The sequence below is a fragment of the Peromyscus maniculatus genome, chromosome 9, assembly GCF_049852395.1.
Source record: "Peromyscus maniculatus bairdii isolate BWxNUB_F1_BW_parent chromosome 9, HU_Pman_BW_mat_3.1, whole genome shotgun sequence".
Lineage (NCBI taxonomy): Eukaryota > Metazoa > Chordata > Mammalia > Rodentia > Cricetidae > Peromyscus > Peromyscus maniculatus.
Window position 1 is genome coordinate 41933469 of NC_134860.1, and position 26976 is coordinate 41960444.

At 43.4% G+C, this 26976-nt stretch overlaps 1 protein-coding gene across 3 annotated transcripts; it reads left to right on the top strand.

The window, feature by feature from the left end:
* The first annotated feature begins 255 nt into the window (after positions 1-255).
* Positions 256-25266, top strand: LOC121826488 (DNA-directed RNA polymerase III subunit RPC1-like). Of its 3 annotated transcripts, XR_013042347.1 has the most exons (12): positions 256-486; positions 3989-4228; positions 4346-4508; positions 7983-8123; positions 10379-10504; positions 16466-16535; positions 16918-17012; positions 17524-17641; positions 19930-20118; positions 21272-21385; positions 22946-23032; positions 24199-25266. XR_013042347.1 is itself a non-coding variant. In XM_076544806.1 (11 exons), exons 4-7 carry the CDS (start codon positions 8064-8066, stop codon positions 17548-17550), a joined length of 252 nt encoding a protein of 83 aa, XP_076400921.1. In that variant the 5' UTR covers positions 257-486; positions 3989-4228; positions 4346-4508; positions 7983-8063; the 3' UTR covers positions 17551-17641; positions 19930-20118; positions 21272-21385; positions 22946-23032; positions 24199-25266. The 3 variants fall into 3 exon arrangements, 2 of the variants coding, with proteins under 2 accessions (XP_076400921.1, XP_076400920.1); XM_076544806.1 differs by lacking the exon at positions 10379-10504 and having other exon boundaries at positions 257-486; XM_076544805.1 differs by lacking the exons at positions 10379-10504; positions 17524-17641 and having other exon boundaries at positions 357-486.
* Positions 25267-26976: the final 1710 nt, after the last annotated feature.

Here is a 26976-nt window from a genome sequence, read left to right on the forward strand (position 1 = left end):
GTTGATTTTGGTTTCCAATGTTCTTTATTAAAAAATATTGATTTTTTTCATTGCTGTTATTTTTTATTTTTGGCCTTGAGATAAAGAAAGTGCAGTACTCCACCCTCGTTTTGAGAAACCCCCCAGAAAGAGGAATTTTTTTTTTTTTTTTAATATTAGAGGGCCCTAGGTGCATGTCATGCAGGAGCCGCTAGGTGGCGGTGTAGCGAGAGGGCGCAAAGCGGCAGATGAGAAGCCTCTCTGGACAGACCCCGTGGCAGAAGAGGAAGCAGCACGTGGGGCGGTGCTCTACGGTGTCCGAGGGACAGCGGCTGCTCTCTGAGCCCTAAATCCAGAAGCGCACGGGAAGCTGCAGCGACAGTGGATTCTGTAGTCGGAGCCCCAGAGGGCGCCCGGAAGCCGGCACCATGGTGAGGAGCGGTTCTGGGAGACCAATGTAGCTAAGAAAATGGAAGACGCGGCCGGTGGCGGAGCCTGGGGTTCCAGGTGAGGGACAGTTGTGAAGGGAGCGGAGAGAGAAGTTCCAGGATGGGATTTCAGATCTTACGGGGTCCCTGAACTGCGGCAGAGAAAGTGGGATGGACCGAGCAGTGTCAGAACGGGCGTCCTGAGCCAAGATGCCACCTCCCGAAGCCCCGCGCTGACTCCTCTCAGGAACTTTTCCCTGGCAGGAGGAGACAGTGTGTGCTGACCCGAGGTTGTCAGCCAGAAAGTGGGTTCACAGCAGCTAGGTGGCAGGCTGAGATCCAAGCTGCTATTCTGGGCCCTCTGCTTCAGAACCTAATTATTAAACGGTAGACCTTCCTTATGAGTTTGCAGGGTTTTCCCCCCCGCGTAGATCTGTTTATTTTTCAAAGAACAAGAGAGAGTTCTGAGGCCAGTGTTGAGCACTAAAGATTCCGCATGAATGCAGCATTTGCTGCTTGGTCTAGTGGAGAGTAGTCGAATCAACTATGGTTGCGGCAAATGCAAGGACAAACAGAGGGGATCACGGGAGCACACATTATAAGAAGTCCGGGCTTACCACAGACCAGGCCTTTCTCTAAAAGCATATTGGAGGGACAGGGTGGACTGATAGAAGTGAAGCAGGGGACCTACAAGAAGTGTCAGACTCTTGAAGTGTTTGACCATGACAGAGTTTGAGTAAGATTCCTCCTTCTGGGAGGCCATGGCAGGAATCCAGACTGGAAATGATGATGGCCTGAACTGGGGGTGGAGACCTGAGGATGGGTGTAGGGACATGGAGAGAAGAGGATTCAAAGAGGCTTAGTGTGTAAAGTCGAAAAAAGAGTAGAGATGGAGGTAAGAGAGAAATGAGATGGACATTTTATGTGTGTGGTTGATTGACGTTTACTAGAACAGATGTGTGACCTGGGTGACCTCCAGATGTTCTAAGTATCCACCCCTCCCAGTACTTCACACCCACCCTATACACTTAAAATACTCTCTCACAGCAGCCCCAGGAAACTGTTAGAATGCAGATGAGGTCAAGTTGTGATGGCACAGGCCCATTATCCCATCACTCAGGCCAAGGCAGGAGGATCATAAGTTTGAGGCTAGTCGGACCCACATAGTAAACAAAGAAACAAAGAAAACTAGATCTATGTCACTTGGATCTTCCAGTTGCTCTCTATTACACTGACACTTCATACTCTCCTGATTCCCAAGTCTTGCCCCCCCTCCCTCCTCGCAGGCCTTACTAGAGCCATCCTGTACCCTTAGCTAGCTGTCTGTGCCCCATTGTGCTGCTTGCATGTGGTTGCTTGACGATGCCCAGAGTGTATGGGCCCAGGGATCTGTCTTCTGCTTCCAGTGTTCATTCTTCTAATTGCCTTATGTGAGAGCCCCTTTCCTACTTGGAATTCAGCTGGAAGGTCAGTTTTGCAATGAAGCTTTCTTCAGAGACCCTGTTGTGTCCCCAGACTATACCATTCTATGTCATTTTGATTCTTAACATCTTTTATGAATAGTCATCACTCCATGGGACACTGGTTCCAACCCCTCAGCACTCACAGACACTAAACTGTGAGGATGTTAACTCCTTTATGCAAAGTGGCATGGTATCTCTAGATAATCTATTTGGCTTTGTAAATTGTTTGTGTTTTTGTCTGTTGGTTGGTTGGTTGGGGTTTTTTAGAAAATAACGAAAGGGAGAATAGCTGTACCTGTTCCCAGTGCCCCTTGGCAGGCTGTTGTGTCACTCTGGGAGAACTGCTCTTGCTAGTAAGTGGTTTCTAGACTTTCCAGTCCTCTGGCCTTTCAGTTTCCTGGCATGCCAGAGTCCTGTACAGCTCTGACAGATCCTCAACTGCGGTCTGGCCTCTGTTCCCTTCCTACCATTTCTCAATGCTCTTTGAGATTTCCTACATTATTTTCTCAGATGGTAGGGAGATGTTAATGGCTGAAAGATGGGTTTTTGAGCCTGAGTCTTTCTATGTCAGTGGTTCTCAGATTGTGAGTCTTGACCCCTAGGGGTTGAACAAACCTTTCAAAGGCATCACCTGAGACCATCAGAAAACACAGATATTTATATTACAATTCATAGCAGTAACATAACTACAGTTATGAAGTCACAACAAAAATAATTTAATGGTTGGGGGGGGTCACCACAACATGAGCAACTGCATTAAAGGGTCTCAGCATCAAGAAGGTTGAGAAACATTGCTCTATTTAGTCTTGCCTGTCCTGGAGATTACTATGTAGACCAGGCTGGCCTGCATGTGCCTTGAAAAGCAGGATTAAAGATGTGGGACACTTGCGCAGCTCCATTCTTGGGATTTTTAGATCTCTAGTAATTTGCAGAGTTCTTAATAAGTTAGTAATTCATATTTAAATATAATATAATATATTTGTCAATCTTTAAGAATTTCATACATACATACAATATATTTTCATCACGTTCACACCCTACTCTTCCCCTAAATCTCCTCAGATCCACTGCCTATCCCTTCCCAACTTCATGTTCTCTCTTTCTTTAAATAACCCACCAAGTCAAATTTATGCTGCCCATCTCTTAAGGGTATGGGGTCATCTGCTGGAACACAGTTAACCCACCAGGAGCCTCTCCCCTCCCTAAAAGCCATAAACTAGCAATGGCTCCTTAGCTAGGGTGGAGTGTTGTGAGCCCTTCCCCTCCTCCACAACATAACACTTACACTAATCAACTTAATTCAAAGGTAATATAAACTTATTAAGAAAAAATTGATTGTAATTAAAAGAAAACAAACTCAGTAGTTAGGTGCTTGCGAAAGGATTTCAGTTGACTATCCGGAACCCACATGTGGTCAAGGAGCCAGTATGGTGGTGTATGTTTATAACCACAACTCTGGAGAAGTGGAGACTCGAAGAATCCTAGGGCTCACTGGTCAGCTCGCCCTGGGGTCCACTGGTCAGCTCGCCCTAGGCAAGTCTCCAGCACATAGCAAGTTTGAGGCTGCGTGGGATCCTGTCTTCAGAAAAGCAAACATAGGGAAGGATAGATAACTGTATCTAGAGTTCCTGCAGAGTTCTGCAGCTGGTTTGATTCCAAAGTGTTGGCCCCTGGCTTTGATCTGCCTTTTGTGACTGCTACCTTTTGTGTCCAGTACCTTCTGTTTGAAGTATGTAAATCTTATCTGAGAGTTTCCAAAAGATTCAAAGTCTATGTGAAGCTTGGTTATGGGAGGACTCAGCAAACTGAGATGTCCTGTGGCTGGGAATTGCTATGGCATTTGTCTCTTTGGGGAGCTTCAGATAAGAGGTTTTGGTATGCAGAAATTGACTTGCTAGAGATGTGAATTATACTCCATAAAAAAGCCCTTTGCAAAGCTATGGTGAGTCAGTTCGACACAGGCTGACTCCCCTGCAGCAGCAAAGGCTAAAATTCATCCTAGAGTGCACCTGTTTCTTCCAAGGACAGTGTGGACCCAACACATGACACAACAGATAACTTTACCAACCCTGAGGAAACTAACCTACTATCTGCTTCCTTCCTTCCTACTTCCTATAGGAGAACTTGAATCCCTTAGTTGTTCTGAATTTGTTTAAGCGCATCCTCGCTGAAGATGTCCTTTTACTTCTGATGAACCCAGAAGCTGGAAAGCCCTCTGATTTGATTCTCACCCGACTTTTGGTGCCTCCCTTGTGTATCAGACCCTCTGTCGTGAGCGATTTGAAGTCTGGAACCAATGAAGATGACCTGAGAATGAAACTGACAGAGATCATTTTCCTAAATGATGCTATTAAAAAGGTCAGTGTTTCCTGTTAACTTGTGCATTCTGCACCACATGCATCTAGAGATGTTAGCTCACTAGAATGCAAGAAAACTCAGAGAGCAGGTTTGTTTCTGATCTTCCTGTACTTGTAGCACTGGATCTCAGGAGCCAAGACACAGCTGATAATGGAGAACTGGGATTTCCTGCAGCTGCAGTGTGCCCTCTACATCAACAGTGAGCTCTCTGGCATCCCCCTCAACATGGCCCCCAAGAAGTGGACTTGAGGCTTTGTCCAGCGCCTGAAGGGGAAGCAGGGTAGGTTTCTGACAAGATCTACCATTGTTACCTACTAAGGGAGTATCTGTCTGTTCAGATCCCCAGAAACAGCACAGTTCATATCATGGAACCCTTGGTGGTTTTGATTTATTTAGATTGATTTAGAGGTAATCTGTCAGGGAAGTGGGTGGATTTTTCTGACCAAACAGTCATCTCACCTGACCCCAACCTCTGGATTGATGAAATAGCTGTGACAGTTCATGTGGCCAAAATTCTAACTTTTCCTGAGAAGGTAAATACCATTCAGCTGCCCAGTTCTTTGTTTCCAATCCAGTGTTTCCATTTTGGTAGTTCATGCTACATATAGAGGCAAGTCCCCAGAAACCCACACAGCTTTGTGAAAATATATCATTCCACTGTTTTTTATGGTTTTAAAAATAGTCGTCTGTCTGCATATACATCTGCATGCCAGACGGGGCCATCAGATCCCATTATACACAGTTGTGAGCCTTACTGTGCTTCCTGGGAATTGAACTCAGGACCTCCAGAAGAACAGCCAGTGCTCTTAACTGCTGAGCCATCTCTCCAACTCATTCCACTTTGTTAAACACACAACCTCTGTAACATCTACACTGGTGCAGTCATAGTTATAGCTGGTGGTTGTTGGGTTTTCATTTGTTTGTTTGTTCCAGAGGTGGAGATCCAGCCTGGGACCATGTGTACCAGGCATGTAAACACTGGATCACTGACCTACACCCTGCTCCACACACCATGGGATCTCACTGACTCTAAGGAGACCATTCTTTTTTTGACAATTCTTATAAAATAGCTATATTCAATAACAAGTTTATTTTTAAGTGGTTTTGGTTTGGGTTTGGTTTTAGTTTTTTTTTCACTATGTAGCTGTCTGTCCTGGAAATTACTATGTAGACCATGGTGGCCTTGAACTGACAGAGCTCTGCCTGCCTCTGCCTCCCAAGTGCTGGGATTAAAGGCCTGTGCCACTGTGCCGGTCTCAGCTTTTTAAGTTTTTAAAGGGGTGATGGATAAAGTACTTAAGTTACTGTGTTTGTATTCTGTTCTTATTTTTAGTGTATGTGTGTGCACACATGCATCAGTGTGAGTGCACATTTACACAAGTGTGTATGTGGAGGTCAAAGGACAGATTTCAGGAGTCACTTCTTCCCACAGTGAGTTCCAGTGATGGAGCTTAGGTACTCAAACCTGCTGGCAAGTGCTTTTACCAAACCAATGAGCCATCTCACCAGCTCTACCATATCACTGTCAGTTAGAGACAGCTGCAGATGAAAAAAGAAAGCATTTTTATATCTGCAAAAGAATCAGCTGTTTGTTTTCATGAATTTTAATTTTCTTTTTTCCCCAGTGCTAGAGATGAAACTGGGGCCTCATAGCCGGGAGGCCAGCTGACCTCATCCTAAGCCCATTCAGCAGTGTTTTAAAACCAAAGGGCACGTCCGTCTACCTCAGGCTGTCCCCAAACACCAAACCCACTCAATCCATGATCAGTTCAGTCAGTGTCACCTAGCCATTCTGGTTTGCACATTTTGGTGATGGGAGCATTTGAGATGAGTGACAGTTTTGGGGTATTGTCTTTGGAGTGACTCTTATATCATACTTGGTGTTTATGAATGCACCAATTCCACTTTCTGTGCCCCAGCTTTTTTTCCCCACTGACAACACTTTCAACACCTTTGTTAGCTTAATCCTCACATTCTACAGTATTTCAGTGAAAACATTTTCTTAAACAGTGGCATTGTATAAAAAATAGGCAATGCTTCCCATTTGTTTGTACATTTTGTAGTCTAGCCATCCAGAAACTTCTGATCACAAAATTGTCAAAATAATGCCGGGCGGTGGTGGTGCACGCCTTTAATCCCAGCACTCGGGAGGCAGAGGCAGGCAGATCTCTGTGAGTTCCAGGCCAGCCTGGGCTACCAAGTGAGTCCCAGGAAAGGCACAAAGCTACACAGAGAAACCCTGTCTCGAAAAACCAAAAAAAATTGTCAAAATAATAAACATAATCAGTTCTTCTTCCTAGTTATTTTTCTCGGTATGGTTGTTAGTTTTTAAACTGTGAAATGATTGAGTCAAAGAGTCTGATCATTTGAAAGCTGCTTCTCTTCACCCAGAAAGCCTGCAGAAGTCTGCATTCAGTGCATACTCTAGTGGATATAATGAGAAAACTTCCAGCTATCTGGTTCAGTTTATACTCTGAGTATAAGATGGTAGATACAGTGAGAAAGCCTTCAGCAGTCTGCATTCAGTTCATTCTCTGAATATAAGATGGTGGATACAGTGCCCCCCACCCTTACCTCCATATGGAGACTTAGACCACCATAGGGCCTGGTAATAAAAGCTTGCTGATTATCTGCATGCCTGAGGTTTATAGACAGTCTGAATTATCAATGCTTGCCAGAAACCTGATCCAAGTGTCCTCATTTGAATGAAGAATGATTTAATTCTTTCCCATTAAACCATTGACCAAGAAGTTACAGAGCATGGCTGGAGCAGACAGCAGTCCATGGTACTGCTGCCATATGTTTTGAGCCTTAGAGCCTGGTGAAAATTGGCAAATGAAGTTGCTACAGATTGCATTCACAGTTCTGTATAATACAGTGCACATGGGGAGACTAAAGACCAAGAAAGACTTAGCCAAGCCTCTTCAGATCCAGGCTCCTGTCTGCCAGTTTGCTGTTCTTGCAACTTCAGTCGTGACTGGAGGCCACAGCTGCCCTGTGGTAGCTCTCTACTCTTAGAACCTATACAGTGAACAACTGAGTACTTAGAGAATGGAAAGACTGTCTCACTGTGTTTTTATTTTAATGACAGGTAGCCTCAATTTCTAATTTCTTCCTATTCTCATTATCCAGGCTTCTTTGTTAAAAAATTATTTTTTTACATGCATTGGTGTTTTGCCTTGGGTGTTGGGTCCCCTGAAACTGGAGTTACAGATAGGTATGAGCTGCCATGTGGGTTCTGGGATTTGAACCCAGGTCTTCTGGAAGAGCAATCAGTACTCTTAGTCACTGAACCATCTCTCCAGTCCCATCCATACTTCTTTTAATGAAAGTATTTCCTCTGTTGTTAGGGCAGTGGCTCACCTTGAAGAACAGTTCACAAAGAAAAGACAGTACACCCGGCTGGTTCTTTTCCCTTAATCAGTCTGGGGAGTTGAGACTCACTGACTTCCGAGTTCCTTACTTGATAGGCTTAGGATTCCCGACTTGTGGCTTCCCCTGTTATAGACTCAGTAGGAAACTTTATTAATACTTGAGGAGTGTGGACTGTACACATTGTCCCCAGTGTGGCCTCATAGTGTGTTAAATTTGGCTTGCTTGACTAAATCTACCAGTGATTTGTGTTAACCACAACAGAAGAAATAGAAGTTACTTCCTTAAAGTGCCTAGTTTTCTAGGCAATGTTTGTTTTTTTCCTCATGGCTTGAAACAAGGAAGCTTTTGGGTGCTCATATTTTGTTTTGGTGTTCTACAGGCCAGGGTCAAGCCCCACCGGACCTTCAGATTTAATGAATGTGTCTGTACCCCCTACAATGCAGACTTCGATGGGGATAAAATGAACCTTCATCTTCCCCAGACAGAGGAGGCCAAAGCAGAGGCCCTTGTTCTCATGGGGGTAGGTACTGGGGTATTATTGCCTATGAAAAGGGCCCACATGGAAGAGCCGTGCAGGTACCAATGCCAGAGAAGCCGGGCTTTCCTGTTCTCACACATGCTACAAGGCTTGTGCTCTTCTGTCCCATTTTCTCATTGGTTCCCTTTGAGCCTTTGAGCAATCTTGAAAATAGTAGCTAAAAGTGAGTTAGTCACAAGTGCTTTTTAGGGTGGAATGACATTTTCTAATCTATACTTTTGATTCTTGGTAGAAAATATATCCATGTATAACAGCTATGAACTAGCTGGGAGGTGATGGCACATGCCTTTAATCCCAGCACTCTGGAGGCAGAGGCAGGTGGATCGCTGTATTTGAGGCCAGCTAGGCCTAAAGAATGAATTCCAGGAGACCCAAGGCTACACAGAGAAACTCTGTCTCAAAACAAACAAACACCCAGCCCAACAAAATAATAAACTAAACTAAATAGCCTGAATGGTGGTACATTGCATACCTGTAATCCCAGCAATTAAGAACCTGAGCTGCAGAGTGAGCCCCAGCCCACTGCAGGCAGAGACAAGAACATTATGATTTCAAAGCCAGCATGGACCACATGATTCTGTCTCAAAAAAGAAAAAAAAATTGTGCATTAGTGCCAGTATGGGTATTGTGGGAGAAGATGCCTTACTAAGTGGATTGCCCAGTATATTGTAAATGAAAACTTTCCCAAAGTGTATTATGTGCCACTTTGGCCTCTTAAAGGGCACTAGACTAATTATTTTTGAGACTGCTGTGGCTGCAGAAGTTCTATGCTGGGGGAGTTCATGCTGCCCTTAGGAGTTGGTCTGTGTTAGGAGGGTTCCTGCTGCTCTTAGGAGTTGGTCTCTACCTGTTGTTCCATCCACACTGCCCCTACATCCTACTGCACATGGCACTGTTGGGTGTCTACAGTGTAGGGCTCGGCTTTTAGTAATCCCTGACTGTTGACAAGTACAGCTTTGGACTTGTGGATTTTAATTGAGACCTTGTAGTGTTGCCCATGTTGGCCTTGAATTCAAGAGCTCAAGCAATCCTCCTGCCTCAGTCTCTCTAGTAGTCAAGAATACACACTGTAGCTAGAGTTTTCCTGCCTTGCCCACAGTCAGGACAAATCTTTGTCACCCGCCAGTCCCACAGCCGCTCAGACCCAACCAAGTAAACGCAGAGACTTATATTGCTTACAAACTGTATGGTCGTGGCAGGCTTCTTGCTAACTGTTCTTATAGCTTAAATTAATCCATTTCTACAAATCTATACCCTGCCACGCAGCTCGTGGCTTACTGGCATCTTTTCATGCTGCTTGTCAAGGTGGCGGCTGGCAGCAGTGAGTCCTTCTGCCTTCCTGTTCTTTTATTTCTCCTCTCTGTTAGTCCCACCTATACTTCCTGCCTAGCCACGGCCAATCAGGTTATTTATTGACCAATCAGAGCAACTTGACATGCAGACCATCTCCCAGCACAGCCAAGTGCAGATCATCTCAGACACCTGCACTCAGGCCCGTGGTCCTAATCATCCTCTATGTGGACCTGCTGGGTAAAGCCACGAGGAACCCAAGAATGGGCTCCCACAGGACATACAGAACATCTACAGTGTAGGGCTTGGCTTCTAGTAATCCCTGACTGTTGACAAGTACAGCTTTGGACTTGTGGATTTTAATTGAGACCTTGGAGTGTTGCCCATGTTGGCCTTGAACTCAAGAGCTCAAGCGATCCTCCTGCCTCAGTCTCCCTAGTAGTCAAGAATACACACGTTATACTATATCTGCCTAGAGTATTTTTCCCCTCTGGCCTACATTACTACATTATCAGCTCACCCATGTATGGTGTAAGTATTCCCTATTGCTACCCACAAAAACCACTTGTAGGGACAGAGTGTGGCTGTAACGCTATGGTGGACTCTTCCTGACATGCCTGAAGCCCTTACTTCATTCCCGGCCCCAGTGAAAGTAAATGAGTAAATAAAATCCAGTTACTCTAAACCATACTTCCAGCCTTCTCAGTTCCTGGTTGAGATGGGCTTGCTCTGTAGCCTAGGCTAGCCTAGAACTCACTGTGATCCTCCTGCATTTGCTCCTAGCCCTAGGATAACAGACATGAGACACCACGCTTAGCCATGGCTTCTATCACGGATGTATTATGTTAGCCTTTTATTGACTGAGGCCTTAGTCCATGGGTTAGTTGTGGGGTTTTGGATTGTCTGTATTTATAGTTGGTTTTTTTTGTTTGTTTTGTTTTTTTAAGCCAAAAGCACATGCTGTTTTTGTAATTAGAAAGCTAGAAGATCATGGACAAACCTCATGCAGACCCTAAGAGACCACGGATGCCAACCCAGACTATTATACCCAGCAAAACTCTCAATCACCATAGGTGGAGTAAACAAAATATTCCAGGATAAAACCAGATTTAATCAATACCTGTCCACAAACTCAGCCCTACAGAAAGCACTAGAAGGGAAAATTCAACCCAAAGAAGCTAAACACATCCATGAAAAATCAAGCAATAGATAATCCCACACCAACATACACCACCGAAGGACAACACAACACAACCAAAAAAAAATAACAGGAATTAACAATCACTTGTGGTGGTAATCTAATTATACTGAAATGTGTTGGCAAGGTGAGATAGCTGTGGTTTGTTCTGTCTCTCTGATCAACCAGCATTGACCCCAATACCTGGCTCCGGGTTTGATTTTATTAATAAGAACTTTTAAGATTCCTGCTACACCTATCCATGAGCATGGGAGATCCTTCCATTTTCCGATATCTTCTTCAATTTCTTTCTTTAGAGATTTAAAGTTCTTATCAAAAAGGTCTTTCACTTGTTTAGTGTTATCCCAAGGTATTTTATATTATTTATGGCTATTGTAAAGGGTGATGTTTCTCTGACTTCTTTCTCAGCCCTTTTATCATTTGTGTATAGGAGGGCTACTGATTTTTTTTGAGTTGATCTTGTATCCTGCCACTTTACTGAAGGAGTTTATCAGCTGTAGGAGTTCCCTGGTAGAGTTTTTGGGGTCAATTATGTATACTATCATATCATCTGCAAATGTGAAAGTTTGATTTCTTCCTTGCCAATTTGTATCCCTTTGATCTCCTTTAGTTGTCTTATTGCTCTAGCTAGAACTTCTAGTACTATATTGAATAAATATGGGGAGAGTGGACAGCCTTGTCTTGTTCCTGAATTTAGTGGTATCGCTTTGAATTTCTCTCCATTTAATTTGATGTTTGCTGTTGGCTTGCTATAAATTGCTTTTATTATGTTTAGAAATGTTCCTTGTATTCCTGATCTTTCTAAGACCTTTATCATGAAGGGGTGTTGGATTTTGTCAAAGGCTTTTTCAGCATCTAAGGAGATGATCATGTGGTTTTTTTTCTTTCAGTTGGTTTATATGGTGTATTACATTGACTGATTTCCGTATGTTGAACCATCCTTGCATCCCTGGGATGAATCCTACTTGGTCGTGATGGATGATTGTTTTGATGTATTCTTGGATTCGGTTTGCCAATATTTTGTTGAGTATTTTTGCATCAATGTTCATGAGGGAGATTGGTCTGTAGTTCTCTTTTTTTGTTGCATCTTTGTGTGGTTTGGGTATCAGGGTAATTGTAGCCTCATAAAAAGAGTTTGGTAGTGTTCCTTCTGTTTCTATTGTGTGGAACACTTTGAAGAGGATTGGTATTAGTTCTTCTTTGAAAGTCTGGTAGAATTCTGCACTGAAACCATCTGGTCCTGGGCTTTTTTTTGGTTGGGAGACTTTTGATGACTGTTTCTATTTCTTTAGGGGTTATTGGTCTATTTAAATGGTTTATCTGGTCTTGATTTAATTTTGGTATTTGGTATTTATCCAGAAAATTGTCCATTTCTTCCTGGTTTTCCATTTTTGTGGAGTACAGGTTTTTGAAGTATGATCTGATGATTCTCTGGATTTCCTCATTGTCTGTTTTTATGTCTCCCTTTTCATTTCTGATTTTGTGAATTTGGGTGCTCTCTCTTTGCCTTTTGGTTAATTTGGCTAGTGGTTTGTCTATCTTGTTGAATTTTTCAAAGAACCAAATCTTTGTTTCATTGATTTTTTTGTATTGTTCTCTTGTTTTCTATTTTGTTGATTTCAGCCCTCAATTTGATTATTTCCTGGCGTCTATTTCTCCTGGGTGAGTTTGTTTCTTTTTGTTCTAGAGCTTTCAGTTGTGCTGTTAATTCATTGGTATGGGATTGCTCCATCTTCTTTATGTGTGCATTTAGAGCTATGAATTTTCCTTTTAGCACTGCTTTCATAGTGTCCCATAAGTTTGGGTATGTTGTACTTTCATTTTCATTGTATTCTAGGAACTCTTTAATTTCTGTCTTTATTTCTTCCTTGACCCATTGATGTTTCAGGTGGGCATTATTCAGTTTCCATGAGTTTGTGGGTTTTCTATAATTTTTGTTGTTATTGAGGTCTAACTTTAAGGCATGGTGGTCTGATAAGATCCAGGAGGTTATTCCAATTTTTTTGTATCTGTTGAGATTTGTTTTGTGTCCAAGCATGTGGTCAATTTTTGAGAAGGTTCCATGGGGTGCTGAGAAGAAGGTATATTCTTTTGTGTTAGGATGGAATATTCTGTAGATATCTATTAGGTCCATTTGAGTCATAACATCTGTTAGGTCCTTTATTTCTTTGTTAAGTTTCCGTCTGGTAGATCTATCTTTTGGTGAGAGTGGTGTGTTAAAATCTCCCACTACTAATGTGTGGGGTTTGATGTGCGTTTTAAACTTTAGTAGTGTTTCTTTTATGAATGTGGTTGCTTTTGTATTTGGAGCATAAATGTTTAGAATCGAGACTTCATCTTGGTGGATTTTTCCCGTGATGAATATGTAACTTCCATCCTGGTCTCTTTTGATTGATTTTAGTTTGAAGTCTATTTTATTAGATAGTAGGATAGCTACACCAGCTTGTTTCTTAGGTCCATTTGCTTGGAAAACCTTTTCCCAGCCCTTTACTAGGAGGTAGTGTCTGTCTTTGGAGTTAAGGTGTGTTTCTTGTCTGCAGCAAATGTATGGGTCCTGTTTTCTTATCCATTCTGTTAGCCTGTGTCTTTTTATAGGTGAGTTGAGACCATTGATATTGATGGATATTAATGACCAGTGATTGTAGATGTAACCAACAGTCTTATTAAATAAGAAACACAGAAACAATGCAAAAGAGAAAGCCGAGAAGTCAGAGCTCAGAGCTAAAATCTCACCCTTCCTCCTGCTGTCCCAGCTTCGCGAAAAGAGACCTACTTCCTGTCGGTTCGTTTTTTTATAGTATGTTGTTCTGCCTTCTCATTGGTTGTAAACCCAAACACATGACTGCCTCGTCACTGTCTGAATGTACAGCCCCCTAGGTCTTAAAGGCATGTCTCCAATGCTGACTGTATCCCTGAACACACAGAGATCTTATGGGATTAAAGGCGTGTGCCACCACCGCCACACTCTTGCTATGGCTCTAATAGCTCTGACCCCCAGACAACTTTATTTATTAACATACAATCAAAAAAATATTTCAGTACAATTAGATTACCACCACAGATAGGTAGGATTAACATAGTAAAAATGGCAATCTTACCAAAAGCAATCTACAGATTCAATGCAATCCCCATCAAAATCCCAACACAATTCTTCACAGACTTAGAAAGAAAAATACTTAACTTTATATAGAAAAACAAAAGACCCAGGATAGCTAAAAGAATCCTATGTGATAAAGCAACCCTTGGAGGCATCACCATCCCTGATCTCAAACTCTACTATAGAGCTATAGTAATAAAAACAGCTTGGTACTGGTATAAAAACCGACATACGGACCAATGGAATCGAATTGAAGACCCTGACATTAATCCATGCACATATGAACACCTGGTTTTTGACAAAGGAGCCAAAACTATACAATGGAACAAAGAAAGTATCTTCAACAAATGGTGCTGGCATAACTGGATGTCAATATGTAAAAGATTACAAATAGATCCATATCTGTCACCATGCACAAAACTCAAGTCCAAGTGGATCAAAGACCTAAACATAAATACAGTTACACTAAACTTAATAGAAAAGAAAATAGGAAGCACTCTTGAACGCATTGGCACTGGAGACCATTTCCTAAATAAGACACCAACAGCACAGACCCTGAGCACAACAATTAATAAATGGGACCTTTCAAAACTGAGAAGCTTTTGCAGGGCAAAAGACACAATCAATAAGACAAAAAGACAGCCAATAGATTGGGAAAAGATCTTCACCAACCCCACATCTGACAGAGGATTGATCTCCACAATATATAAAGAACTCAAGAAACTAGACATCAAAGTACTGAACAGTCCAATTAAAAAATGGGCTAAAGAGCTAAACAGAGAATTCACAAAACAAGAACTACAAATGGCTGAAAGACATTTAAAGAAATGCTCAACATCCTTAATCATCAGAGAAATGCAAATCAAAACGACACTGAGATACCACCTTACACCTGTCAGAATGGCTACGATCAAAAACACCAATGACAACCAATGTTGGAGAGGATGTGGAGCAAAGGGAACACTCCTCCACTGTTGGTGGGAATGTAAACTTGTACAACCACTGTGGAAATCAGTATGGCGGTTTCTCAGAAAATTAGGAATCGAACTACCTCAAGACCCAGCCATCCCACTCTTGGGCATATACCCAAGGAATGCTGATTCATACCATAAAGATACATGCTCAGCTATGTTCATAGCAGCACTATTTGTAATAGCCAGAACCTGGAAACAACCTAGATGCCCATCAACGGAAGAATGGATGAAAAAAATGTGGTACATATACACAATGGAGTACTACTCAGCAGAGAAAAACAATGAAAGCATGAAATTTGCAGGCAAATGGATGGAACTAGAAAAAATCATCCTGAGTGAGGTAACCCAAACCCAGAAAGACAGTTATGGTATGTACTCACTCATAGGTGGATTCTAGATATAAAATAAAGAACAATCAGACCACAACCCATAGAACCATAGAGGCTATATATATAGCATGGAGGTCCCTAGGATGACTGTGGCATATAATAAATTTCAGTTTTACTCAATTATTAAAAAAAATAGCCAAATGAATGGAAACACATGAACTATGAACCAAAGGCTGAGGGGCCCCCAGCTGGATCAGGCCCTCTGAAGAGGTGAGACAGTTGATTGGCTTGATCAGTTTGGGAGGTCCCACTAGGCAGTGGGACCAAGTCCTGTGCTCATTGCATGAGTTGGATGTTTGAAACCTGGAAGTTATGCAGGGACACTTGGCTCAGTCTGGGAGGAAGGGACTGGACCTCCCTGGACTGAGTCCACCAAGTTGATCACAGTCCTCGGGGGAGGACTTGTCCTGGAGGAGGTGGGAATGGAGGGTGGGCTGGGGGTAAGGGGAGGGGGTGGGAGGGGGGAGAATAGGGGAACCCATGGCTGATATGTAGAACTGAATGGTATTGTAATATATATATATATAAACAACCATAAACTATAGGCTTGGACACTTGGGGTGGTAGATTCCCTGTTCCATCTGAACACATCTCTGTGAGTTTCAATGGAGACATTTTGACGCAGCAGTTCTCAGTAAGGTCTGTAGGGCCCAGCATGGATGTGGGCCCAGAGAACACAGATTTACAAAATCATGAAACCCTACCCCATGTCCCTACTAATGTGATGCCACCTGCCATTTTCCCTCTGAGAGAGTCTCTAAACCTAGCTGAGTGTGTCGTGGCCACTCCAGATGTAGGATCATTACCCTGTGATGGCTCACAAATGGGAAGTAAAAGGTCTTTGCCCGACAGGACCTTGGACATGGTAAGGAGGCGCAGAAAACCCACAGACTCATAGGAGCACCTCCACAGACTCTCGTGAACATTAGATGATTTCCGCTCTGACAAGGAACTTCTGCTTGCTCTCAACTGTTGTTGGAACTTAACAAGAGAAAGTTACACAGTTCTGTCATTGTGGAGAAACATGGATTTGGTTGATTTAAGAGATACAGCTCTCACAGAAGGGAATGTTCTTAGCTAGGCTTGTCTACACACTTGTTAACACTAGTGCTCAAGAAATTGAAGCAAGAGAATCACTCTGAGTTCCAGGCCAGCCTAGGCTACATAGTGAGTTCTAGGCCACCTGGGCTACAGAGTGAGCCCCTACTAGGGACTTTTCTTTTCTCTTGATCAATAAGGCAATTGCAAGATAGTAAGAATGCTGGGGTGGAGACCTCTCAGCTCAGCAGTCATGTGATGCCTACAGTCATGTGATGCAGACCTTCAGGCTGCACTGTCCAGCCAGAGTGGCTGACTTGTGCTTGTTTCTCCTTCAGACCAAAGCAAACCTTGTGAGCCCGAGAAACGGGGAGCCACTTATTGCTGCCATTCAGGACTTCCTAACAGGTGAGTGTTACCTAGAAAGGAGGCTTTGGCTTCCCAAGCACAGTGATTCAGATAATGGCCTGAATGCTATTATCTGTACTTAGGAGTCTTCCTACTCTTAGTTTGACACAGGGTGTCCCTGGGTGGCTCAGCTGGTCTGGCCTGGCACTCAGAATCCTGCCCTGCACTCCCAGGTGCCAGGGTTACAGGTGTGCTCCACCATGCCCTGTCATGTATTTAGGTTGGCTGTTGACCCTTGAGCTTGCTGGAGATATTTTTACTGGTTGTTACACATTTGATTCTGTGTGTGCTCACTGAGCTCCACAGACTTGGCAGGTGTTTCTCCTCACAGACTACATTTTCTTCTCTCCTTTGCCCCAACTCCCCGGCCCTGATCCTGAAGGTGCTGTCAGTGATCCAGGACCATCCCCATTATCTGCCTCTGAGAGCTGGACAAGAGCAACAGCCCCCTCACCATGGCCCTGTGTGGCTCCACAGGTGAGCTAAGCCCTCAGGGTTGGCTGTCTGTGTGCCCTGCCAGGAGCTTGACACTAGACAGATCTTTGGTGGTCATAACTTCATAGAGGCTCTTCATTCTATATTAAGTCTCTAAATAATGGAAGACTGAGCTTTGGTTTGATTTGGATGGGGCATTTAAGACTTTTGGAGAAACTGGTGGGTAATTTGGCTGAGTTCCTGAGAGTGAGGCTCTTCCACACACATTCAGATTCCTTCTCCCATCCTCCTCTCTCTGCAGACCCCATGTCCAGAGTCCAATCTGACGGTCATCAGAAAGACTCCAGTGGCCTTCCCTCCACCCCTCACCTGCACATGCCCCGGAGCCCTTTCCTTGGTTCCAACTGTCACTGTAGTTCTGCCCTTCAGTCCCTTGGACTCCTAGGCTGTGAGAGTAAGGGTTGTGCTGTGTCACATTCTATTTTATCCCTCTGGTCTGCCTGGCTTCTGTTATTGTTTCCAGGACAGTTTTCCATTTCTGACCTGTTCCCAGGTTCCTTCATTAACATATCACAGATGATCGCCTGTGTGGGACAGCAAGCCATCAGTGGCTCCCGGGTTCCTATGGCTTTGAAAACAGATCTTTGCCTCACTTTGAGAAGCATTCGAAGGTAAATCGCAGTGGAAGCTTGAAGGTCTGTTTGTCTAGAATGTCCCCTGAGGAACACAGACTCATCAGGATCTAAAGCCATTGGTTATTTTCACTGGGTATTTACATAGAATGTGTGGCTGTGGCATTGAGTTGTACTTCATGTCAGTCTTCACCCATGTGAAGTTCCTCTTCGGTGACTGTTGGTGTCAGAGTTGCCCGCCATCACTACTGTCTGTTTTACATTTTCAGTAGCTCTAGCTACAGGTGGATCTGGTTTGGAGGTGGGCGGGCTGGCCCACAGTATGGATGTCTTGAAGACAGTAGGTGCCCAGGGAGTGGGTTGGGTGCCATCTGAGGTCCTTCACACTTCTGGGATAGCAGCTCCAATTCACACATTCCTCTTCTGAGACTCCTACCTGCCCTGGCATCCTAGCAAAGATGGCCTGTCCAAATTATTTCTCCTGTAGGCAAGGGCATAGGGTACCTGCCAGTTCTTGGGTCACTGGCTGGGTATGTGTGTAGCCTCCAGGGGACATTTTCTTCTGTGGATAGATTTTAGAATTTTTAGACTGCTCTGTGCTTATCTGCGTGCGTGTGTGCCTGTGTGGTTGTGTGTTTGTCTCTGTGCTAGTGTGTGTTTTGTACAAGAGCTATGATTTATTCCCACTTTGGTATTGAGAGAACATTTAGACATGTTGGTGTTCTGGAACTAAAGAAACAAAATAATAACTGAGCTCAGATTATCCTGTGTACTCTTACAGGTAGAGATGAGGTCAGAGTCCCAAGTGGCTAAGTCCTCTAGAGGGGCATGCTGATCTTGTGGCCTGGACTTGCCATTCAGCCTCCCTTAGCTGTTTCCTAGTATAACTGGGGCGTGGGGGTGATAAATGCCTGCTAGTTACTGAGAGGTTTCTGACTCTTACCATGCCACTGTCAGGTCTCATCATTCATCCTTTCCATGGCTCCCAGGAATTATAGCTTCAGGATGACAAGGCTGAGTGAGAGGGTTCTTTGCTGCACTTACAAATGTCTATAAAATTTGACCCTCTGTGTCTCTCTAAAGGTCACAGCAGAGGATTTCTTTCCAGACTCCATGATCATTTCCACTCCCTGATACATCAGTAGCTCTATGTGTTGCAAGAAAAGAAAATCCATGTGTGTTTCTGTTGCTGGGGATTGACTCAGGCCCTCCCTAATGCTAGACCAGTGCATTAACTGCTGAGCTACCTTCGAAAATTGTTCATGTTCTTGACTGTTTATGACACTAGTTAAAGGTGACAGGCCACATTGTTGGGTCACATGCTTGATACAGCTTTGTGTCTGTCTGTCCCTCTGTGGAAGTGCGGACCTTGCAGACTGCAAACCAGGATTTGATGAGCCAGTGAGCCAGATAAAGATGAAGAGGATAAGATAGCAGCCGGAGTCCCTTGTGCAGACAATGTCCCGTCTGTACTTGTTTGTTATCCCCTGATGCTGTGGACATCTGCTGGGAATTGCCCTTTGGTTTTGAGATGAGCTACATTTGTCAAAAGGAACTGTGAATGTCTTTTCCACTCGTGGTATGAGGAGCTGTGACTTAGGATGTTCACAAGTACAGTATGAATTTCCAAGAGCACCAGGATAACCTAGAAGCAGTGGCTTCTGGAAAAAGCAAGTCTGTTTTCTAAGGTTTCTCTCATTCTCTAGGCTAGAGTCTCACTGCTGGCTGGTGGAGGAAGGTTTTCCCAAGCATAGTTGAGAAATGGTTGCTGCCCTTGATTCCTATAGTCTGTAGCCCTGCTTCTTTGTCCTCTGTCCCCAAAGAGGGCTTACATCTGATTCTCTGCACTGAAGTCTGCATGGGCCCTGTCTTGAATTTGCATAAAAACTAGTTTGCACCATAGGGAGCTGGGTGGGAAGGCTAAGCAGCCCAGGAAAGCAGTGTGCAGAGTTCTTGGGGCTGGTGAGGTTTCTGTTGCAGGGAGACTTGACACAGGTAACACGGGAGGTTGGAGCATGAGCTGCCTCTCACTGCACAGGCTAGTGAGGCACTGGTGGCCCTGCTGTTCTCAGGCAAAGGAGGGACACTTCAGGGATGTCTAATAAAGTGCTGTTGATGTGATTTCAGTACCTGTAACCTCGTGCTGGGGATGTGGCTTGGTGACAGAGTGCTTACCTAGCACACACAAGGACCTGGGTTCTCTAGCGCCATGAAAACAAACAAACAAGAAAACAAATGACCTGTAACTGTGAAATTGAATGGCAAGTCTAATTGTGTGTTATGAAGCAGTCTTCCCCAGGCAGCTGGGTTTCCTTCTCTTCCTGTAGAGAAGGCTGATCAAATCCCTGGAAGACCTCTGCTCCAGTATAATCTGACAGTGCAGAGCTTCACTGTGACATCATCTGGATCATCTACGGAGATGTCTGAGATCCTGCTGCCTTGGAGTCAAGATGAGCCTCTGGAGTTTAAAAGGGTTCTGGACAACATCAAACTGAGATACATCACTCTGTTAACAGGTACAGTCTTCTGGGGGCTTTGTCATTGGTGTAGATACTGTTTGTAGTACCATGCTTCCCACTTTATCATTTCCAACTCAGTACTAGAGTAGTACCTTGCTACTATTAGTTACTCTGTCTGTTTTCATTCCTGAGCCTATTGTTAGTCCATATCAATGGAATGCTAATGGAAGAGGCTCTGGCTCCTTTCTTCTGCTGGAGTGGACTAGAGACAAGCTTTATAAAGAAAGGGTATTGGACAGAAGGCTCATTTCATATACTGTAGCCAGGAATGTGATTTGGAACCAATCTTTTTGAATAGTAATTGGACAAGATTCGTTGGATTTCAGTCTAGTGCCTTATGACCCAGATCTAGCAGCAGAAGGTGGTTCCACTGAGTTGGTTTTTCAGTTGTTTCTAGTAGTTGGAAGCCAGAAGTTGAGAATGGGTCAGAAACCACTAAACTTTGAGTAAACCCCATGAGCTTGAGGAGTGTTGACACACTTCCCCTCTGGAGATGTTTAGTTGGCTGGATGGTTTTTGTAGTGCAGAAGTTGAGGCCTGGACCTAGGGTATGCTGGACAAGGGCTCTGTTATGAGCAACACCTTGATCCTTTGTTATTCTTTTACTTTTTATTTTCATGCAAGGTCTTGCTCAGCTGCCCAAACTGGCTTTGAATATGTTCTGCAGCCAGGCAAGCTTTCAAGTAGCTGAGATTACAGAGTGGGCCATGAGACCCGGCTATAGCATTGTTCATTTTTAATACAAATCTGGGCTGGAGTCGAATTGGGAAGTAAAAGACCCATACTCATGAATTAGAGTGGAACTCTTTAAATAAGGTGGGGATTGCTGACTGGGATGATTATGCATGCCTGTAGTCCTGTGGTTTGAGGGAAAGAGGATCAGGAGTTAAAGGCCAGCTTCACTCCATAGTGAGCTTGAGGCTAGCCTGAGCTACCCAAGACTGTCTCAGACAAACAAACAAAAGGCAGAGTATCAGCTTATCTCATTTTTCATTTTCAGATGAAAAGGGGAGTCTAGAGTTTGTTAGCAAAGAGAACCACAGGTTGCTAAGAGCTCACTGAGTAGTTTTATGTTTGGTAAATTCCTCTGCCTAGTACTCTCCCTCCCTGTCACCAGGCATATGTAATGCCATGTCCTTTCTGTACTCAGGCAGTGTTTCCATGTCAGAGCAAACCTGCTCTCAGTAAGAAGGAGCTCACATTGACCACTGAGGCCATCATGAAGAAGAACAAGTTCCTCTCCTGCCAAGACAGCTTCCTGCAGGTAGGCTCTGCCCTGTGGTGGTGAGAAGGTGGTCTGTCAAGTGCCTTCTACTGCATTTTGTAAACCTTGGTCTTAGTGTGGTTTTTGTTGTGTCCTGGACAGTATCTCACTAGCCAGCATGAAGAATTAATGTCTTGTCTTCCTATTAGGAGGAAGAACCTAGAGAGCTGGACTGTGTGAGCCCTGACACCAGCCCACATCCACTCTTGTATTCCTTCTGCAGCCATTCTGAACATCTGTCACTAGTGACTACATGTGTCTCAGATTGCAGCATCTTTCCATCACGAATCAGAAACCCATTGTGTTGTGTTCCCATTCTTCTTGAGGGCCTTCTACATTGCGTGCCTTGTGGGTTACCTTGGTTTACATTTTGTTTTTGAATCTTTGGTGCTGAGAATTAAACCTGGATCCTCTGGAAGTAAAACCAGTGCTCTTAACTGCTGAGCCATCTCTCCAGCCCTTTCTGAGACTTTAATTCTTACTTTAATAAAGCTCTTTCTTAAATGAAATCATTTCTATCTAGAAAGATGTCTGAACTGCAGCGTTACCCTCCATGTCTCATACCTTCTCATTATAAAGAAAGAGTTGAGCTAGGCATGGTTGTACATATCTTAAGTCCCAGCAGTGGGTGGTAGAGGTAGGTGGATCTCTGTGAGTTTGAGGCCAGCCTGCTTTATAAAGTGAGTTCCAGGACAACCAGAGCTTTTACATAGAGAAACCCTGTCTCAAACAAAACAAAAAAAGAACGAGTTGACTAGGCCAAGGCACTTTGAGAACCTGTAACTATAGGACAGAGACAGTGATGTTCACAGTGATTGATAATGCTTCCAAAGAAGCCTTCCCAACACAGGCATGCATACTCTCGAGTGTGGAAATGTGTGCCTAATGGGAAAAGGTGGGGCAGATAATGGGATAATTCCACAGAGTCTATTTGAAAGTCAAAGGAATTTATTCAGGGTTGAACTGACAACAAGAATAATTGAGTATAAATAATTTTGCAAATCCAGGAGAGGTGGGGCATGCTCCAGATCGGTTCTCAGGAGAGCTCTGAGAGCATTGATCCACAGCATCAGCATCCCAGACCATGAGGTATCAAAGAGAGAGCAAGCATTTACTCCTCCCAGGTCTTCAGGGGTCCCCATCTGGGCCACACCCTGGTAGGGGCAGGTACCTTGCAGTTACCTACTGCCTCACTAGGGGTGGTGCTTCAGGGTAAAGCACAGACAACCACCCCTACATGAGCCTCATAAAGTCCCTAGAGCTATGCTTACCTCCTTCCCACAGCCCTGTGGCTGAGATAAGGTTGAAGATCACTCATGGGTAAAGGTTGTGTAACGAGAGCTAGCTACATCTTAAGCAGAGGGTCAGTTTTTCCAGAGTGGCAGGCTCCTTACAAGCACTGCGTAAGAGAACCAATGTCCACCTTTCTGCCTTGATGCTGTGTATTTAGCAGTTGCTAAGATATGGCACACTGTGTCCATTGTTGTTGGAGGTTGTGGAATGATGCTGTCCAAATCATTGAAAATCATACAGTTGATGTATGTTCTATAATCTTTTCAGGAAATGAAAACATTGATTAAAAGCATATCTGAGAAGATCAAGAAAACCAGAGATAAATATGGCATCAACGATAATGGCACAACAGAGGTATGGCCTTCCCAGACTGGTGGGACACAGTGTTTCACAGATGCAGCTAGTCTTGACTGTGCACTTGGCTTTGTCCTTCTATTCTCGGGTGCTGTACCAGTTGGACCATATCCCCCCTACCCAAATAGAGAAGTTTCTGGAGACACGTACAGTCAGGATACCCTTCCCTGCTGAGCTGTCCTAGCAGCTCCAGGCCTGAATCTCCCAAGCAGTCAGAATACCTTCCCTTCCATACTGAGCTGTCTCATCACACCTCGAGGTATCCAGGATACCTCGCCCTCCAGGGCTGAGCTGTCTCATCACGGCTCCAGCTGTGAGAGCTGTCTTAGCAGCTCAAGGTGTAGCCTGACTTCCCAAGTAGTCAGGATACCCTTCCCAGAGTTGCAAAACTCACATTTTGGTGTGGAAACCCAAGACCAAACCCACAGAGTAGCAACAGTAACATACAGACACCACGGCAGATGCCTGCAAGTCACCTTGTGGTTCTGGGAATTGAACTCAGGACCTCTTGAGCAGCCTGTGCTGTCATCCTCTGAACCACGTCTTAGCCACCTGATTTTTTTTAAGCCTACTGGTTGCATGAAAGGGAACATATTAAACTAGCTAGCATTCTTTAGCACTAGATGAGTAGACATTTCATCCCTTTGATGTCATTACTTAGACATGAATAGCCCTGATTGATTTTTTTTATTTGGTTTGTAGCCATTCTCTGTAAACCCCAAGTGATGCAATAATATTTTCAAGAGACCCTAGACTATAAGAACTAGAGATATATCATGTTTTTTGGGATAAAAATTTGCCTATTCTCAAAGTTTTGCAGAAGAATAACATCAAATGAGAAATAGCTGTTTCTGGTTGTAGACCAGCAACTTTGGATATCCAGGGTGGTTGGAGGTCTTACTGCCTCTGTAGTATATTGAGATTTATTCCAAGACCCTGTGTTGATGGGATACTGTCTCCTGTGCAGAAAAAAGATGGTAGTGTTGGTCGGAGGAGCAGGGGTATTGCTGAAGAGGGCCAGAGTGAGGTGAATTTGATATATCTGGTCACCAAATGAAGCTTTCAGTACTGGCAATGGGTTACATTTAGTCAATTTGTTGGTCAAATGGGTCCAGTGGGACCCCAGACAACCCAAGGTATTATGGTTGCTCTCTATAAACTGACAGGATGGTGCTATTCTTGAAGATGACACCAACATAACTGATTGAACATGAATCAGTCAAGCTGATGTCTCCCTTGATCCCTCACCATATATGGACTAGATTTCCTGGCATTGGAAGGTACTCTGCTCACTATCAAAGAGAAAAGTAAACACCAACCCAGCTACAATAGTGACTGCATCCAAGATATGCTGGTGCTGTAGTGGAACAAACCTTGTTGGAGAAACCAACCAATATCTGACTTGATTAAGGCCCACTCCATGAGATGGAACTCATAACTACAACTGCATGGGTGGACAAGACCTGAGAACAGATAGGCCAGGGTCCACAGGGAAAACCAAATACTACTGTTCTGCAAAAGGGGCATAGCAATAAAATGACTCCTAACAACATTCTGCTGTACTCATAGATAATGCCTTTCTTAGCCTTCATCAGAGCAGCCTCCTCCTGCAGCAGATGGGAACAAATACAGAGACCCTCAGTAAATTATAGGCAGAGAGGAAGAGATCGTGAACACTCAACTCTAAACAGGACATATACACTTAAGCTCCTTCCCTCAGGACTTAGGGAACCCTGTGGAAGAGGAGGTGAAAAGAATATCACAGAATACTGCAGATGGCAGGACCATGGTCCATCTACTGAGGTGAAACACAGATGCAGAGTGGAACCAGACTAATCCTGAGAAAAGCTGCACTGCATGTGTTGCACAGGGTATAGCTGGAGAGAGAGGAATGCCCCACCCATTTGGAGCCCAGAAGTTCACATGAGTACCAGATGCTGGACATTGGGCTGTAGGATTTTAATTAATAAGATGGATTTTGGTATTCTTTCCATCTGAAAATTTCTGTGCTTCAGCTCTTCTCTTGTGGAATAAGAAAATATCTAATTTTTTAAATTTTGATTTACCACATCCAACTAATAGCCTTTTGTTTTGTTTGTTTTTTAGAGATCTTGGACTTTTGAAGTGTTATAATTTTTAAAGATTGTGGGATTTTTAAAACTTACACTGTGTTTTATATTATGATATTAACATAAGAATTTGGGAAACAAGAAATAAATGTTTATGGCATTCAGGTGATGTGTCTGTGTGTCATGCTGACAAGGAATAGAAGTCCTAGTTAACTTTATCTGTCCACTTGAAACAGCATAGCAACAATACAAATGAGAATCTCAATATATAACCTGCATGGATCAGAAGGCACATTAATCACAGAGAAATTTTCTCTCATGGTTTTACATTATTATACTGGATAAACATTTTCTGTATTACAATTAAATTTACAGCATGTATAATTTGTATTTGATAATAACTTTTATGGCCTGACCACTTAGGGTTGGATAACCTATCAAGGGATTTGTTCCTAGGAAAAGTTAATTTTCTCACCTACATTTTTGAAATGTTGTGGGTTCCACTTCGTTGTCATATATAAAAGAAACTACCTAGGAAATAAGATTAAGTTTAAAATTATTGTTGAACCTTATTTCATGTTATTATGTAAAATAGTGTTCTTTAAAGCAAAATTAGTGTAACTCAAAGAGGTGGTTAGCTTTATTGACTGTCTCAATCCATTATCAAGGGTAAACTTCAGAAGTAAATCCATTTATTTAAATTTAAACATTAGCATTAAATTAAGGTTAATAATTAATATGAAGTTAATTTTAGTCCATCGGCAGTTGTTGTAGAATAACATGATATATGAAAATAGCAAGGCAGAGGAAAGCTTTATACTTTCAAATGTTTGTTAATCTATCAATCCAGATAATTTATTGCAATGATTGTTTGTTGTTATTTCATATCAAACAAGTTGGCTCTTTTGCTGTGGATGATGAGACTTACTGACTGAAGGGAAAATACAACCAGTAAATTTATTTTCATTTCTTCAAAGGAAAAGTTATTGTCCATTGTAGCTAGAGTTTTCCTGCCTGGCCCACAATCAGGACAAATCTCTCTCACCTGCCAGTTCCACAGCCGCTCAGACCCAACCAAGTAAACATAGAGACTTATATTGCTTAGAAACTGTATGGCCACAGCAGACTTCTTGCTAATTGTTCTTATATCTTAAATTAACCCATTTCTATAAATCTATACCTTGCCACGTGGCTCATGGCTTACTGGCATCTTCACATGTGGCTTGTCATGGTGGCGACTGGCAGTGTCTCTAACTCAGCCTTCTACTTCCCAGAATTCTTCTCCTTGTCCCACCTATACTTCCTCCTGCCTGACTACTGGCCAATCAGTGTTTTACTAACCAACCAGAGCAACACATTTGCCATACAGAACATCCCAGAGCAGTCCATATAATGGCACATTATAGATTGTGGAAACTGTACATGAATGATTTCCAACAGTTTTTGAACAAATTGTTGGCACAGGGTGGGACTATTCAACATTCTTGGTGGGAGAACCTTCTATTGATATCTCTTATCAGGCTGAGAGTTATTATAAGTTCATCCCTTGGAGGCACACTATTCCCTATTCTTTTCTTGTATAGATATAGTGAAGAAACAGTCTTTTAAGTCAATAGTATAAGAGGCAATTCTTTTTTTAATAATTTAATTTAATTTTACATATCAGCCCCAGATTCCCCTGTCTTCCCTCCTCTCCCATTCCCCTCAGCCCATCTCCCATTCCCATCTCATCCAGGGCAAGGACTCTTCTGGGGATTTAGCTCAGCCTGGTACATTCAGTCGAGGTGGGTCCAGTCCCCTCCTCCCTTTACCCAAGCTGAGCAAAGTGTCCCAGCATAGGCCCCAGGTTCCAAACAGCCAGCACATACACTAAGT